This window comes from Lathamus discolor, chromosome 5, assembly GCF_037157495.1.
Source record: "Lathamus discolor isolate bLatDis1 chromosome 5, bLatDis1.hap1, whole genome shotgun sequence".
NCBI lineage: Eukaryota > Metazoa > Chordata > Aves > Psittaciformes > Psittacidae > Lathamus > Lathamus discolor.
This window is the reverse complement of record NC_088888.1, coordinates 59,381,282-59,399,682: the sequence shown is the minus strand read 5'-3', so window position 1 is coordinate 59,399,682 and position 18,401 is coordinate 59,381,282. Positions and strand designations below refer to the sequence as shown.

The 18,401-nt window shown below is 40.7% G+C and overlaps 1 protein-coding gene across 2 annotated transcripts in view; it reads left to right on the top strand.

Annotated features, from left to right (window-relative positions):
- Window positions 1–225: 225 nt before the first annotated feature.
- Window positions 226–18,401, top strand: part of NT5DC1 (5'-nucleotidase domain containing 1) — a 127,629-nt gene continuing 109,453 nt past the window's right edge. The window contains exons 1-6 of one of the 2 annotated variants that reach the window (XM_065681040.1): window positions 226–369; window positions 2,487–2,578; window positions 4,218–4,289; window positions 5,413–5,519; window positions 8,885–8,964; window positions 12,551–12,632. In XM_065681040.1, the coding sequence (XP_065537112.1) occupies window positions 277–369; window positions 2,487–2,578; window positions 4,218–4,289; window positions 5,413–5,519; window positions 8,885–8,964; window positions 12,551–12,632 (526 nt within the window). In that variant the 5' untranslated portion in view covers window positions 226–276. The remainder of the gene's footprint in view (window positions 370–2,486; window positions 2,579–4,217; window positions 4,290–5,412; window positions 5,520–8,884; window positions 8,965–12,550; window positions 12,633–18,401) is intronic. The other variant, XM_065681039.1, reaches the window with a different exon arrangement.

Below are 18,401 nucleotides of genomic sequence, written 5' to 3'. Positions count from 1 at the left end.
GCTCCGCACCCGCATTTCTAACCCCCGGGCCTGATGCTTGGCTCTCTCCCATCAAGCACCCCGGACACCGACAGCCTGTTGGGGCGGAGCGAGCACCACTCCCCCTCAGCTCCAGGAACAACCCCACACACCCGCAGGCGACGACGGACCCGCAGCGCGGCAGGGCCTGCCCGCGCCGCGCCCCGCCCCGCCCCGCCCCGCCCCGCCCAGCGGCGCAGGAAGCACCGCCCTTGCCCCTTCCTCCTCCGCCCGCCTCCCCGCGGCGGCGGCTCGGCGATGCAGCAGTACTTCTCCCTGGCTGACTGCGACGTGGTGGGCTTTGACCTGGACCACACGCTCTGCCGGTATCATCTCCCGCAGAGCGCACGGGTGAGTGCGGGACAGTACAGCACAGCACAGCACAGCACAGCACAGCTGGGAACCGCGCTCCCCCCTCCCCAGCTCCGCTCCTCCCCGACCCGCTCGCCGCCTGTCCAAGCGAAAGGAAAGTGGGTGGCGGGTGCCGGTGTCCGCGGGGATCGGGACCTCGCTGCAGGGCAGCGAGCCCCGAGGCTGCTGCTCCGGTGCCCATGGGGAAACCCCGAAAGAGATCAGAAACACCAACGCAGCTCCTACCGAGTGCTTCCTCAGCAGGCCTCTGCCTGAGCAAGGGGGACAGCCATGTCTTCTTCTTGGAGCTCTGTCGCTCGAGAGCTCTCCGAACTGTAGCGCCGCTGAGAAAAAGGTGGAGTGTTTCCCCCGCCCCCAAACCTAGGGATGCTGCAGACAGAAGCCTGCAGCGTTTTGGCCGGGCGGCCTTCGCAAACTTTCTGGTGCTTAAAATGAAACACTGAGCTTAAAGGCGCTTAGCATCTCTGACTGAGCCCTGCTGTCGCTGGCGGAGGGGAGCGACGGGCATGTGTTTGTGCGTTCCCGCCCTTGGCGCTTTTTTTTTCCCACCTGGCACTTTTTTAATACCCTGATGATTTTTCATTGACTCGTGTTTCCTTGTTGATGTCGGGACTTTGCCACGGAGCAGTTTTGTGCCATACATGCTCGTGGTGTCTCACACTTTTGCCTCCATTCATCTACAGTATATTGTTGACTGCACAGAACTTGTACACTAATTGCAGGATACTTCAGAATCTGGTATAGAAGCAAATGTTTGAGGAGTCTCATTTATAAATAGGCATGGTTCAATGCATCCTGTGTTCAAAAACTGCATTGCTTCCTTTAACTGTGGGTGACTTTCTGTAGAGGCATCTTGCTTGCAACAGGGGGTTCAGTAGTGCAAAGTTGTAAATTTTATGTGCTCTTAAGTTCTTGGTGGAAATGCTGCAGCTCTAGGATTACCTTCCATGTTCTCTCTGTCATGCCACACATGTAGCATCTTACACAGGCACATTCTTCCCAGTAAGAATTAGGTACAATGAAGGCAACTGCTAACTGGAAGAGTTTGGAGAAGAAAAATAAAAAATGAAAACCAAACCAAACCAAACAAACCCCCTAGGAGGCTAACCTAACAAAAATACACACAAAAAACCCAAAGGAAAAGAAACAACAACCAAACCAATGAACAAAATAAAGAACAAACACCCCCCCCCAAAAAAAAAACCCACAAAAAACCAAACATTTATTAAACTTAATTCACTTTTCCCCTTCTCACCCAGCACAGAGACAGGCTGATGCATGTCCGTGACATTTCTACTTCTTTATTGGAAATAAAATAGGCTGACAGGCACAGCTGAAGGTGCAGTTAGTTCTTATTCTTCCAGTGTTGCCCTTCATGTTAATCCTTCTCAGGCATTATTCATTCTAAGTGCAGCCTTAGTAATTTATAAAAAAAGAAAAAAAAAAAAGAAGTCCAAGGAACAGCTTCAATGAAAGAACCATGAGAAAAAGGGAGCAATTACCATTTCTGGTAATTTAAGACTCTGGCAGCATCCATGTACTTTACCAGCACATTACATCAATAAAGTGCTGACTGTTGTACCAGGCTTTAACCGTGCTCTTTCTGATCTTAGAAACTTTCTTAATAATTGCCTGTTTCCCTCAAAATATGTTCTTCTGAATACATTTAAAATGGCCCTAAGGGTAGTTGTTCATTAGTTTGTAAGCTACTTGTTGAGTCTTGGTAACCATGATATTTAAAATTATAAAGCAAAACAAAATAAGATTGGGAAAGCAGTGACTAGTTTGAACTACTTATCATCTTGGTTTCCCAATGTTCTTGAAGCACAGGGGCAATAAGATAGAATGCTGTAAACCTGGTTATGCTGGACACATTGCACCAGAACTGTTGTGTGGGCATCTTGAGCTGTTTTCCAGCTGTGACAAATAATGTGGAGCGCTATTTCCTGTTAGCAGGTGCAGTGAGACAGGGCCCCTAGCTCCCTGGTTTGATATCACTTAGGAGGTACTAACTCTTGCATCTTGTCACTTTCCAGGGAAGCAGTATCTTTGGTCTCTCTTAATATAATTAATGCATGTATTTTTTTCATTTGTAGCTAATATATGATAGTTTTGCCCAGTACCTGGTAACAGAAAAGGGTTATGACAAGGACTTGCTGACTCTTGCTCCAGACAGCTTAGACTTCTGGTGAGTATGTTGAAATAACAGAAACTTTCTTCATAACTTCCTTTAAGCTGTAACTTTTACAAAGCTAGGGAAACAGCTGCCTTTGTTACGCAGTTGTTGTCCTGATTGTCAAGCCCAGTAGATAAATCCAAGCTAACAGTTTTAAATACTTGTTTGAACAAGTATTTGTCATGAGATACTTCTAAGGTTGTATTTTGAAGAGAGAACCGAGCACCCAAGCTTGCTTTGTGTTTCTAGCTGTCTAGACACAAGCCTTTTAGTCTGACTTGCTCCCTTATTTTGTCTGTCTCCTTTGTCTTTTACCTTCAGTTCAACTGGTAAATCCAGTAACCATCAGAATTTAGTTATTTTTATCTCGACAGATGTGGTTTTGTTTGTGTGAGGCAAAATAATCCCAACAGCCTTCTAAGGAACTGTGGAAAGGTGAGATGCCAGGTGGTGGCCCTTGGGTGGCATGTCAGGCACAAAGCTGTGATGCGAAACACTAAAATGCAAGTCCATGCTCTGAATTCAGTGATTTCTGAGCAGGAGCTTGGGCCTGAATCTCTGATCTTCCAACTTGGATAGGTTATTATCTAGGCCACAGAGTGGGAGCTTGAAGGTCAAGTAATCACTAAATTTTTTAGGAAAAAACAGTTTCCTGTTTTTTTGGGGTTTTTTTTTGTTTGTTTTTTTAAGTTATGCACACATTTTTGTGTAATGGTTTTGATCAGTTATTTTTACAAGCCAGTATTTCATTAAACAGTTTCCAACAAGATCAATTTCAGCTTCCATGAGACAAGCAATGTGTCTGTATTTCTCATATTTTGATGCCTTTGAGGCATGAAATTCTTTCTGAAGATCTCGATCTCTCTGTCTTGGTCCCTTATTGGAGCTGGAGGTTCATTAATGTGGACCTGCAAGCCTACTGTGCTGGTAGCTGTGTATTGATGCTACTTACCCAGGTGTCACTCGTGAAAGACTGGGGATTGCTTCCTGCCTTCTTGGTGTACCTTCTTTCCTTTGGATACCTTATGACAGAGGATGAAGGTGCTATTACTTTTTCAGTCTCATTTGTTATTATTCCAGCCACTGAATTCTGAATTAACTTTTCAAGCAACCTGAGCAAACATAAATTCAATTGTCTGGAAGGTAGACTTATTAGGAGAGTTAGAAACTCTTGTTGTCTGCCTTATGCTATCAACTCTTTACCTTGTTAGTGCTGGCTAGCATGCCAATGCTTTTACTTTACCTTAGATACTCAGTTGCCTCATTTAAAAGAAGGGTAGAACATTGTCCTAATAATTTGTGTTACCAGTCTAGTAATAATAAGTAGGGGAGTTGCCACCAAGAAAAGCGATTTCTTTAATGGAAGTGAGTTAAATATCACATTTCTTAACTGTATATATTTGGACCTTAATCCTCCAACTTTATATATATGAACAGTAACTAGGAATTTGCTATGTAATGTCCTTGTTGAGTAATGCATATTTGCATATTCAGAGCATTGTTCAAACATGGAAGTATTTGAAGGGTTCTGACTTGGTTTTGTGTATCATCATTGTATAGCTTCTGTAACTGCATTTCACTAATACATAAGAAGGCATTCCTCTGAACACACTAATTGTTTGTTTCTTCCTTAAAATGAAATTATTCTTAGTTGCAAAGGCTTGGTGTTGGACATTGAAGAAGGAAACTTCCTGAAACTTGCAGAAGATGGAACAGTTTTGAGGTAATATTGAGAGTAAGTTTATATTGTTAAGCAGACACTAAAATGTTATCCTCTTTCTGAAAGCCATCCCTCAGTTTTACGAAATTTTTAAAAATTAATTTTGGTGTACTTAAATTTATTAGTTGTTAGAGTATAAATACGTGTTAGTAATGTGGTGCTCAGTGTCTTTTAATCTTACATATGCAGTCTTTTCATTATATTTGCATGTTAGCCGATAGTAAAGAATATCTTCTTTTTAATAAAGGTCTAAGACTCTGAGGGCATACTGATCTTGAAGGTAACTTCACTTTTTCAGTGGCTACCAGTGTACTCTTTATCCTGTTCTGCTGTGATCCAGGGTAATGTTTTTCTTTGGACTGTGAAAACCTGACTTGGAGTCAATGCTAATGACTGATGCTGGTGATGGGAGCACTATTATCTTTGTACCATACGCATTCAAAATTCTTCAGGCTTGCAACACATAGTTTCAATAGCCTGAGGTAAATTAAACACAGAAACTGACACATTTGCTTTCAAATTTCTGTTGATTTTTTTTTTTCTCTTAAAAGCTATATTTTGCCTTTGGCCATAATTTCATTACATCCTTAGTTCTTCTTTACCTCCTTTTTTTTCTTTTTCTTTAAAAATCAAAACAGCAGTCTTCTATGTTTAATTCCTAAAAAGGCTTGTGTGTACTTCTGTATTACCCAGCTGCTTGCAGGGCTCAAACTAGCACTTTTCCATAGTTCTGCCCTGCATTCTGTGAATGTTACCAGGCTTCAGAATGATGTATAGGCTTTCTGCACTGTGTTTTATTGTGCAGCGTATATTGATAGTTTAAGTATAGTGTGTGTCCTCACACAATTGGGAACATTCGAGCAATACAGAATGATTGTGTTAGCAGGTGAGGCACAGTAGTGCTCCCAGCCAACCAAACCTCTGTGTAGCAAGGCTTTTATCAAGGACTGTAATGTATATGCTAAAAGCTCAGGTCCTGGGAAACTTCTACATTATAAAGAGAATTGCTTTCGATCAACTTGTGTGCACTGAAGTATTCAGTTGTCATGAATTACTGTGCATAAGGAGTAATTTGGCTGTTTTCAACCTTTTTCTTTTCTTCTGTTATAAATAACAACACAAATAGGGCAAGCCATGGTACAAAGAGTATGACAAATGAAGAGATCCTGGAGACGTATGGAAGGAGGGAGTGGAAATATTTTAATACAGTCAGCGGCATGGTTTCCCGCTCAGGTAGCTATGCCTTAGCATGTCCTCTTCATTGAAGTTCCTTTGGCCCCTTCAGTGCCTCATACTGTTAGTTCTTATCACAAATATTTAAAAATACTTGAGCTGAGAATTACTGGAATAGGTAAATGTTTTGGGGGAGAGCTGTTTTGTTGGGTTTGGGTTTTTTTAGTATTTTCAACTTCTAGTGAAAAAGTTCAACTTAAATTTAGGTAACCACTGATCATCATAGAGTCATAAAATGGTTTAGATTGAAAGGGACCTTTAAAATCATCTAGTTCCAACCCCTACTGCCATGGGCAGGGACACCCTTCACTAGACCAGGTTGCTCAAAGCCATGTTCAACCTGGCTTTGGACACTGCCAGGGATGGGGCAGCCACAGCTTCTGTTGACAGCCTGTGCCAGTGTCTCACCACCCTCATAACGAAGAATTATTTTCCTAATATCTAATGTAAATCTTCCCTCTTTAAGCTTAAAGCCATTCCCCCTTGTTCTGTCACTACATGTTCTTGTATAAAGTCGCCTCCATCTTTCTTGTAGGCCCCCTTTAGATGCTGATGATTTTTATACTTTAGGTATTGATGAGACTGTGAGAATGAAGATCTTAGGCCCTCTGTAGGAGAGGATCTGGTTCGAGACCATTTTAAGAACCTGAACGTGCACAAGTCCGTGGGACCTGATGAAATCCATTCACAGGTCCTGAAGGAGCTGGCAAATGAAGTTGCTAAGCCACCGTCCATCATATTTGAAAAATCATGGCAGTCAGGTGAAGTTCCTGATGACTGGAAAAAGGGAAATATAACCCCCATTTTCAAGAAGGGGAAAGTGGATGACCTGGGGAACTGAAGACCAGTCAGTCTCACCTCTGTGCCTGGCAAAATCTTGGAGCACATTCTCCTGGAAGGCATGCTAAGGCACATGGAAAAACAACAAGGTGCTTGGTGACAGCCAGCATGGCTTCACTAAAGGGAAATCCTGCCTGACCAATTTGGTGGCCTTCTATGATGGGGCTACGGAACTGATGGACAGGGGTAGAGCAGTTGATGTCATCTACCTGGACTTGTGCAAAGCATTTGACACTGTCCTGTGTGACATCCTTGTCTGTAACCTGGAGAGACATCAATTGGATAGGTGGACCACTCGGTGGATAAAGAACTGTCTGGATGGCTGCATGCTAAGAGTTGTGGTCAATGGCTCAGTGTCTGGCTGGAGACCAGTAATGAGTGGTGTCCCTTAGGGATCGGTGTTGGGACCGCTCTTGTTCAACATCTTTGTCACTGACATGGACAGTGGGATTGAGTGCACCCTCAGCAAGTTTGCTGATGACACCAAGCTGTGTGATTCAGTTGATACACTGGAGGGAAGGAATGCCATCCAGAGGGAACTTGACATGCTTGTGAGGTGGGCTGATGCCAACCTCATGAAGTTTAACCATGCCAAGTGCAAGGTCCTACACCTGGGCGGCAGCAATCCCAGGCACAGCTACAGGTAGGGCAAAGAAGAGATTCAGAGCAGTCCTGTGGAGAAGGATGTGGGAGTGTTGGTTGATGAGAAACTGAACAAGAGCCGGCTCACAGCCCAGAAAGCCAACCGTATCCTGGGCTGCATCAAAAGGATTGTGCCCAGCAGGTCGAAGGAGGTGATCCTGCCCCTTTACCCTGCTCTTGTGAGACCTCACTTGGAGTATTGTGTGCAGTTCTGGTGTCCTCAACATAAAAAGGACATGGAACTGTTGGAACAAGTCCAGAGGAGGGCCACGAGGATGATCAGGGGACTGGAGCACCTCCTGTATGAAGACAGGCTGAGAAAGTTGGGGCTATTCAGCCTGGAGAAGAGAAGGCTGCATGGAGACCTCACAGCAGCCTTCCAGTATCTGAAGGGGGCCTGTAGAGATGCTGGGGAGAGACTCTTCATCAGGGACTGTAGTGACAGGACAAGGGGTAACAGGTTAAAACTTAAACAGGGGAAGTTTAGATTGGATATAAGGAGGAAGTTGTTTACTGTGAGGGTGGTGAGGCACTGGAATGAGTTGGCCAAAGAATTTGTGAATGCTCCATCCCTGGCAGTGTTCAAGGCCAGGTTGGACAGAGCCTTGGGTGGCATGGTTCAGTGTGAGGTGTCCCTGCCCATGGCAGGGGGGTTGGAACTAGATGATCTTAAGGTCCTTTCCAACCCTAACTATTCTGGGATTCTATGATTCTGAGACATATGAACTGACATTAGAGACACGTTTTGGTTGTAGAGGTGGGCACATTTGTTCCTTGATGGAGCGGACTGACATTACCAGCCTGTCTCATTTAGGACATATTGGGCAAATCTTAAATTTTTCTTAATTGTTGACTCATTACCATCAGTGCTGTTACTGGAGTCCTAGGTGCAAAAGCAAAGAACGAGCAGATCTGGAAACAAAACTCCTCCTGCAGTTTAAGTTTATTAGATTTAGAATGGGAGTCACTTTGAAGGCACTGTGGCTACAATTGTGTTTTTCTCTGTGCTTCCTTTCCATTTAATTAGATTTTGGCAATTGTGAGTAATACGCATAAAGTGTTAAGTTGCATTATGCTGTGTAATGGAGATATTTTCCTTAGATCTTGCTGACATAAACTTGTTTATGATGCTTATTCTAAGCTGCAAGTAATCTTTTGCAAGATGGTAGAAGAGGAATGTTTTCTTGGGCATACAGTGAATGTGATTTTCCTTTTCATTGAAAAGTGCATTCGGTCTCCCTTGTGAGTGTTCTGCTGACTTGTTCTTTCATTTACCTAAGAGACAACACAGACAAGATCATGAATACAAAAAAACATCACTGGATAAGTCTTTTCAGTCCTAGGAAAGAGTTGTTGAGCATGACCTCAGCCTGGGAGGCATTTGCACCTTCCTCATTTAGTTCTGTTCTGGGGCTCATGTAATAATGGGGGGCATGCTTCCCTTGGGATAAGCAGCTGACGGCAGCATGCATGTGTGCAAAGGACAGCACTTTGTGTAGGACCTGTCGACACGTTTTTGGAACAGATTCTCAAACTCTTTGTGTTTTCACTGCTAGGGAAATAGGTACTTTGGAAGAGTTGAATGATACAGTCCTGACTCTTTAAAATTCATGGTTCTCCCCCATCTCTTCCACCTTAACTTTTAGAACCTTAAAATGTATTTTTAAAACCTCACAGCCTTGATATAGGTGGACAATTTTCAGTACCCAATTATGAGAATCAGAAGTGGGAATAAAGGCTAACACAGATTGTGAAGCAGATAATACTTATTACCAGTAAAATCCAAATAGGAGTTGATGTTATTATTTTAATGTATTTTAACTTGCTCTAAAGGCATACAATATGGATTTTTAAAAAAGATTTTTTAAAATTATTTTTTCCAGCTAAGTACTATCTGTATGATAATTATTTTGACCTGCCAGGAGCTCTCTTGTGTGCAAGGGTTGTGGACAGCTTAGATCAGGTAAGAAGTAAATTGTTTAAAACTAAGTACTGCATTATCTTTCTCTTCCTCCACCATGTTTTTTGGATGCATTATTAAATGCATACAAATAGTGTATTGGACAACATTAAGGTCTCCAGCTTTCTTCTTTAGAATTTTTCAGGTCAAACGTAATGTGTTAAAGTTGTCTCTGAAGATAATTGTGAGCTACATGGCATGTTCAAAATAAGTGTACTTCCACTAGAGGGCACAAATAACTAAGGTAGAAATGCGCTGTTTTCTCAAATTTACCCTGTGATGCACAGAGTGTAGTTCTTAAAATCTCCTTTAATTAGACTTGATGATACTTGAATTAAATCTAATGTGAGTCTTCTGAATAACACAGTTTGCTACTTTGCAAGGTATTAATGAGTTGAAAGCTTAATTCCATCCTTTTATAGACTTGTTTTTGTCTTAAATGTATTGATCTGTGTACACAGATGTAAATACACCTCTGGAATAGTATCCAGGCTTTTTTCTCTGCCAAAGAATAACTTAAATTTTCAAGGAGGAAAGTACAATTGCTTGGACTTTTTTTCCCCATGCTTTTTAGATAGGTAGAATGTTCTAAATCCTACCTTTGAAGTTTGATGTTGATTGATTTGGTTGTGTTAAAAAAGGCTTGAATCTTTAACTTTTGTGCAGCTGGGGTAGGAGAGGTTTCTTCTCATACAGTAAGTATATCAGTGTAAAAAGAGTACCGACGTAATCTGGCTGAAGGTACCAAAGCACTGCAGCACTAGACATTGAATTTAGAGCTGGGATATGGGTATCAGCTGACATGATGCTTTAGCCTCCACTCCAGCTGAGTATTTTGCTGCCCAAGTGCAAGTGCTCCATAAAAAGTTAGCTAAAAGTAGCTTATCAAGAAGCGCTGAGGACAGGTATGCCTTAAGACTCTTAAGTTTGTGCCTGATAATCTCCATCTAAGCTGTTCAAGGCTTAAAACCCTGTCTCTGATGTAACACCTGCATTGCATTACTTTAATTTAAACTTGACACAAATCACCTGCTCACTGAGAGAGAAAGCATGTCATAGCATGTGTGTAGTAAGCTTTCACATTCAGTTGCTAGTTCACAAGCAGAAGCCCTGACCCTGGATTAGTTCTGTCTTTAACCAGAGAGAATTAAACCCATGGTGTTTCTCCAGAAAGGCACCAGAAGTGGGTCATGCACCTTCTTTATCAGCTAGCAGTTCTTGAATATTTTACTAGAGGATGGCCCAGTTTCAGCATGAGGGCTACAGTAAGGAAGGCTAGCATCAGTCAGATGAGAAAGATGTAAGGCAGGAGGTGGTAGACCTCCAGCTCTCATGGCTGTAAAATGCTGAATCCTAAGTGTTAGAAACCATCACACTTTCTTCTTCCGCATTTCTAAAAGGAAGCAGAGGCTTCTGTTTCCTGTTCTGGAAGCCTGTATAGTAAGGGTTGTTTTTTTAACATTTTCAGACAACATTCTAGGATCAAGAAGTTTTCTATTGGAAACAGATGGAAGAACTGCTAGGTTTGGATTCAGAGTGGGTTTAGACTTGAGGTGGGTGTTGGGCTGCTCTACACTTGTAAAGATGAATTTACTTTTGCTGTGTTCACAGCCAGAACTCCTATGTGTTTTCAGACAAAACAGAGGAACTTTTTGGTGTTTTGGGCCTTTTCATTGAGGAGCTACACAAAATACTGTTTTGTCCGATAATTCAGCTATTGAAATCACATTTGATTATGGCACCAAAGCTGTGGTGGACTGCATGGACATGCACAGTTTTCTTTCTGCTTTCTGGGCATCAGTCTTTATTCTTGAATTTCTCATATACAATGGCTGTAGATTTTCAAGGAAATAGTTCGGCAGTTATTTCACTCTTCTCTGAGGTTAAGTGTTCTGAAGGAAGTGTACCTACTTTTAAGCCATCTGTCCTCAAAACAGCACTCTGAGCAACTGTTGGCTCAGTGATTTTATTTTTTCTTTTTTTTTTTTCCTTTTTTGCAAAGAAACAAACAGAAAAAAATCCCATAAACCAACCCAAACTAAGAAGCAAACTAACCACATGTAATGTGAGGGGAGCGGACAGTTAAGTCCACCAGTCTCAAGGTTAATGCTGGTGTATGTTAGTGCCATCACCTCTAGATAGGTGTTCCCCAGCATCTCCTTGGACACTGCTCTGAATAATGACTGAGCAGCTAACTGAATTTTGACATATGAGATTTTTTATTAGTTCTTTCCTGTATTTCTGTGGTAGTTTGGTATAGGAATGGGTTAGAAAACAATTTGAAAGCCACAGCATTGTATCTTTCCAGCTCTTAACCTGTAGAACCAGTGGATGGTAAGCAGATTGCCATAGCACTTGTCAGTCATGCACAGAAGGCCTTGTTTGTGTGACTTGCTGGTTGTGGAATTGAGGGTGAATTTTTACTCTGGAAGCCTCCATGTCAGATTAGGCCTGAAATAGGAGCTTACTTCAGTGTATATACAGAATGCATGTCAATATTAAGGGTTTGAGGTATTTTTTAGTTTCTAAATGTTTCCATCTTTAGAAAATGTTTTATGCTTAGAAAAGGGTTCATTATTCAAGTATCAGCGCAGTGGTCAGGACACAGAGGGTGGCAATGAGGTGAAATCTATTAACAGTTGCCTTGAACTTTATTGTAATGTAGGTATGGAAAGCCTGTACAACACTACAAAGACACTTTCCACAGGATACAAAGTCAAAGAAACTATACTGCCTGCTTTATTGCTGCCAGGTTACCTTGCAATTCCGAGCACTTCTTACAGGCTCTGTAGCTAATCTTTGTAATACTGGCTGGCTGAGTGATTACATCTGTTTGATTCAGCATCCTAAAATTTGTGGAGTTTGAATGCTGTGGGGCTCAGTGGGTTCAGAAGCTTTTCCACTCCCTTGGTGAGATGCTTGATGGTGTGATGGAGGTCAGCCAGAACTCTTCTGTGCCTCGGCAGCTTTATAGGAGTGGCGAGAGACTCTGCACAACCACAGATCACCTTCCCCTCCCCTTCTGTCGGAGCTGGGGTTTGGCAGTCTTCAGAGGACAATGCAACGCAGTGCTGCTCAGCCTGGCTTCTGGATGAATGTTTCAGTGTTTGGGGTGGAGTTATTGGCAGAAGGGCGCTATTATAGCAAAGGGAGGTTGCCAGTTTTGAGGGTGGAAGGTGGTATGAATGCCCGGCTGTAGGTAATGTCAACCTGCTAATTAAGTACAGTACCTGCAGCTCTAGGTACTTCTTTTACCCCCAGACATTAGTGAGATGGCTCATTCAGCAAGTTACTGTTCTGTTTAATGCCCCTGTTTGCTGCAGCGTTTCAGAACTCTACAGTTCTGAATATGGATCCTTTCTCCTTCCCCACTCCTCATAACCCCATAACTCCTCATAACCCATAGACAAGAGGTAACTTCTCTGCGGTTGCCCAAAGTACTACTAAATACTGACATACTGAATCCTACTAAGGCTGTTTTACTTCACATACTTTTATTTATTAGTGGCATGCCTGTCACTGTCTCAATATGAAATCTCAAAATAGCTGATACTTGATATAATGACTAGGTTCCTTTTCACACTTACAGCATGATGGTCAGAAAAAATATGACTTTTGGAAGGACATGGTGGCTGCTGTCCAGCATAATTATAAAATATCAGCTTTTAAAGGTAAGTGGGTTTGCTGAAAATATTACATGTGGTTGCCAGAGCAAATACATTTTCAAGTACAGTGTAGGCTATGCAGAGCTTTTAAGTTTAAAGCTTACAACTAGTTGTACAGTAGACACATGTTTATTCTGGAGCAGAACATCTTTATCATTGCTATTTCTATTTCATTTAGCTGAAACTGTTTTGCTCTCTTTAATAACACTTTTGCTAGTTCACTGAATTTAGAGGAAAAATGATTTCTTGCTATGGTTGATACAGTATTGTGGACATCCTCTAACTATATTTTGATTCTATTCCTTGTGTTCTTGTAAGCATAAATAAAATCATAAATGCATTGGGGAAAAAAAATTAAAGTACTAACTAATACTTGATAATTTTCTTTACCTCTTTAGTTTTTATTAGAATTCCTCATATATTATTGACACAATATTGAGGTGATTATTATTTTGTTATAAACTTCCTAAAAATTGCAAAGGAATATATTTTATTCTTTTTTTTTAATAAACAGCCTTCCTCCACCCAAAGCCAACTTTATAATACTGTAATACAAATTAAGAGTTGGAAACCATCTTGGATACCCTTCAGCTAGAAATTATTTTCTAGTAAGTGAAGTCTGTTCTTTGACAGACTTAACTTCAGAGTTTCTATTAGGCATATAAAATAGTAAGTTGGTACTAATGGCTGACCATTTTGTGTGTGCACACAGTTAATTGAAATTATTTGGATTTACTATGGGTTTTTTGGTAAAATGATTATATGCAGCTCAGTTGAGAATTCTGTATCATTTTGCTGACAGTATTTTCTGATAGGATTACCTCTCTTAATGTAACATTCATTAGGCTTGGGTGTAGTTTGGACCTTCTTAAAACTTAACTTTTGTTCACCAGAGCTGTACTACTTGCTATATTCCTGTCAAATGTAATTGGTAAAATTGTCTCGAGAGGTTCCAAGCAAAAAAAGAAGTTTATGTCAGGATGTATATTGTAAAAGACAGCATAATATTCCAAAAATATTCTGTTTGTTACTGTGTTTTCATTTGAATTTAGAAAGGGATTGGTAGTTAAGAATTCCTGTAAGTACTCATTCATCCATGAAATACATTTATCCTTTGTTTCCTACTGATATTATATCCTAATCATATCCTGATTATATCCTAATCAACTCTATTTATTTAAATTTTTTTTTAAGCATTTTTGGTTTTTTTAGTTCGTGAAAGCTTTTTGCTTTAGAAGGTGTGGATCATGCAGCATTTGGCAAAAAGACTATTTTTTAAAAGTGCTCTTTGAAAATTTAATCAAACAAAACTCAAAGTCTGACTCGTGAACTCATAAATAATTCCTTGGTTTTATTTATATATGAGTGTCTGCTTGTGTGCACATTTGTACATTTATTCATATACCTACCTATTGTGTACTTCTTTGTATATGTAAGCATGGAATCTGCATATGAAATGTGTAATATGACTTAAAACTTTCTAGCTCTTGTCAGAATTGGTACCTAATTTAATATACCTCATTCACTGTTATAAAAGTCATGAGACTACATAACACAGCAGTGCATATTTCACAACAGTGAAAATACGAGAATCATAGAATAGTTAAGGTTGGAAAGGACCTTAAGATCATCAAGTTCCAGCCCCCCTGCCATGGGCAGGGACACCTCACACTGAACCATGTCACCCAAGGCTTGAACACCACCAGGGACTGAGCATTCACAACTTCCTTGGGCAACCCATTCCAGTGCCTCAGCACCCTCACAGGAAAGAATTTCCTCCTTATATCCAATCTAAACTTCCCCTGTTTAAGTTTTCTTTGTCCTGTCACTACAGTCTCTAATGAAGAGTCCCTCCCCAGCGTCCCTATAGGCCCCCTTCAGATACTGGAAGGCTGCTATTAGGTCTCCACGCAGCCTTCTCTTCTACAGGCTGAACAGCCCCAACTTCCTCAGCCTGTCTTCATACGGGAGGTGCTCCAGTCCCCTGATCATCCTCGTGGCCCTCCTCTGGACTTGTTCCAGCAGTTCCATGTCCTTTTTATGTTGAGGACACCAGAACTGCACACAATACTCAAGTGAGGTCTCATGAGAGCAGAGTAGAGGGGCAGGATCACCTCCTTCAACCTGCTGGGCACAGTCCTTTTGATGCAGCCCAGGATACGGTTGCCTTTCTGGGCTGCAAGCACACACTGCTAGCTCATGTTCATTTTCTCGTCAACTACCACCCCCAAGTCCTTCTCCGTAGGGCTGCTCTGAATAACATAGTATCTGATAGGCATGAGTTATTTTTAATAAAGCCTCGTAAAATCAGAAGTAAACAATGCTGACTGTATATACTACTTAAGTATTTTAATACATGTTAGGGTCTCTGCTCTGTCATGCATCACTTTGAAAGGCTTCACAGTGGTCTTATTTTCCTTTTGATAACATGGTCCAGTAGATGAAGTATTCAACAGGGAGTCAGAAGAACCAGAGGTAATTTCTTCCTGTATCACTTACCTCTGATATTTGTCTTGTACATCTCTTTTTTTCCTTCAGGGCCCTCTGTGAAATGAGAATAGTGATACTAATTTTCTGTCACAAGTTTATGCCAAAGAGATTTTTATTTTTTTTTTTCCAGTTACAAGCTTAACGTAACTTCCTGAGGAAACTCTTAAACTTGGCTTCAGCCCAGTCATCTTTCTTAGCTCGGAGCATGGCCTGGAATCAGCCACTTGACTTAACTCCATGCCCCCAATACCTTATAGAGGGTTTAACCCTTCACAGGAAAGCAGTGCTTATTAAGTTAGTGAAGGTAAAATTTCAAAAGCAAACTTAAGAGGTTGGTAGAAGAAACACAAAGTTCCCAAGTTGAAACACCATCTTAGTAGTGCCATTGTCTGTGACAGAGCAGAACGACTGACCCTTTTATTTTTTGAAATCCATGAAGTGTTTGCAGTTCACTTTGGTTTGTTGTCAGTATGCCCTTGTTTCTCTGTGTGCTTTGCTTTTTCACATGAGTTTTTTGATCATAATCATGTGTCTGGTGAATTTTGCTTTTCATTGTCTTAGTTATGGTAATCGCCTTAGATAATTGCCCTATGATATTTTTTTTGGATGGCTCTTTCAGATAGGAATGATTGTTCTGACTCAGCTCAATGAAGGATATTAACCCACTCTTCTGCTTGTAAAGAAGTGAAGAACTGAGGCTTGTAGAGGCAAAGTAATAGAGTTCTAAAAGTCTTGCGATATTCAAACTTTTCTTTGAGAAGGATAACTGAAACAAAATAAAGAGAATCTATTAAATACTACTGTCAGGAAAGTGTTATGTCTGATAGCAATAAACACAGGTACTCATATTTGCAAAAATGGTCATTTTTTGTCAAATACTACCTGCAAGAATGCCCTTTGCAATTATCCAAGTTGAGAATTAAATTGAGAATCTTTTTTGTAAATTGTGAACTTATTGCTGGAATACTAGGCAGTTTTAAAGGAAACGTCATGTGGCACTGTATTTTACACTATATAAATATGTGTCCACAATATTTTACGGAAATAAATTTTGATTTTCTCAGGAGTAATGGGGGCTTGAAGTACTGTATAATTATTTCCATGTGAAACATTTCAGATTTGATGGGGTTTTGACAGAAAAATAGTTTTTGTAGGAGGAACTTGCCTAATATAATTTCCTAAAGCATAATTTTCTAAAAACTCTTTAAGGCCACTTTCTGTCTCTTACATTGCCTTTACATATGATTTCCCCAACGCTTCTCAAAACTATAGCATCTTTGGTTGCATAGTGAAAGTGATGTATTTGTAATATTTTCAATCAGTTCATGAGATTATGTTCAATTTTGGAAGTAAAGAGATCATGGCTACTATGGCAGAGGACTTCGTAAATTGCCCAAAAAAGACTTGATGGGACGTTTCCTCAGGATGCATGTGAGAAATTTGTCACTGATCATCTTTTACAAAAAGGAAAATTATCAGAGACAGAAAAGGAAAGACTTGCAATGTGCTCTTGCGGCCAAGAAGGCAAATGGCATCTTAGGGTGCATTAGAAAGGGAGTGGTTAGTAGGTCAAGAGAGGTTCTCCTCCCCCTCTACTCAGCCTTGGTGAGGCCGCATCTGGAATATTGCGTCCAGTTCTGGGCCCCTCTGTTCAAGAAGGACAGGGAATTGCTTGAAGGAGTCCAGTGCAGAGCCACAAAGATGATTAAGGGAGTGGAACATCTCTCTTATGAGGAGAGGCTGAGGGAGCTGGGTCTCTTTAGCCTGGAGAAGAGGAGACTGAGGGGTGACCTCATCAATGTTTACAAATATGTAAAGGGTGGGTGTCAGGATGATGGAGCTAGGCTTTTTTCAGTGATGTCCAGTGATAGGACAAGGGGCAATGGGTGTAAACTGGAACATAGGAAGTTCCACGTTAACATCAGGAAGAACTTCTTTACTGTAAGAGTGACAGAGCACTGGAACAGGTTGCCCAGGGGGGTTGTGGAGTCTCCTACACTGGAGATATTCAAGGCCCGCCTGGACAAGTTCCTGTGTGATGTACTGTAGGTTACCCTGCTCTTGCAGGGGGGTTGGACTAGATGATCTTTTTAGGTCCCTTCCAACCCTTGGGATTCTGTGATTCTGTGATTCTGTGACTTAAAAAAAAAATAAAGACAAAATACAAAATGCAAGTTATTAAAAAAACAGGGTTTATATGATAGATCAGTGTTCTCAAGTGTCATGTGATACATAAGAAGTGTTACTTTGGAGAGGAAAACTTTGGATCTTTCTCAACTACTCTGTCCTGTACCCAAAAATATATGCATATACACCCAAACATGGAGGGGTTTGATCACATCTTTATGGTATTACCCTTTTGTGTTGGCAGAAGATAATGAATCTGGAGGTCTGTGATGTGTGTTATATATTTTATCTACAACTTCAAATGCCACAAACAAAAAGAAAAGATGCTTTTGTGGCCAAAAAAAGCAATCTTCCATAAATTCTGCAAAACATTAGAAATTCCTAATGTCAACTAGTCCAGTAATGAGAAATCTTTATTTGCTTAATTGTGAAAACTGCAACAAAGATAGTAGTAAGTGTATGTGTTACACTTCTCTACTGGGCTTTCCAGCTGAATGCAGAAGGGATTGAGTGCTCCATGTGTTTGGCCACCTTAAAGCTTAAAAAAATTCAGTAGTTCTTTGGAAGTGAGTTTTGTACTATTGCAGGCTGTTGTGTTTTCATTTTAATCTCATATTGTATTTTCTTACCTCTAATGCCCACGATATAGAAGAGATGTGGTTTCTGAAGGAGCTTTAGCTTTAGGTAGGTTGCTGATCACCATGTGTAGAAAACATTAAAAAACAAACTTAAAAATCTTACAGATTTTCTCAAGGTCCCCTCTAAATTGAGAATCCAAAGCTAAAATCAAGGTGTAAGTTGTGCCAACACCTCAATTGTGTGTCATCTCTAGCTTTTCAGGGTTTAGAGTTGCTTTCTTAATTACTTAATGTCTCAATAATTATGAAAAGCTTTCAAAAATGCATGAGGTACTAACCTGTAGACTTATTTGAAGTCCTATGTCCTCATTTAAGGAACACAAGCATTAAAGGACAAAACCTGATTTAAAGTGCATGGGCATAGCAGCATATGCTGTTTAAATACTGGAAAGTGCTGTTGAACTAATGCAAACGAATGCACAGGAAAACCTTTTTTAGTGCAAAAATTAGATAATTCTTAGGAGATCTGTAATTAATATTTGGCCTACACCATGAAGGTAGAAAAGTGGGGACAGTTCTG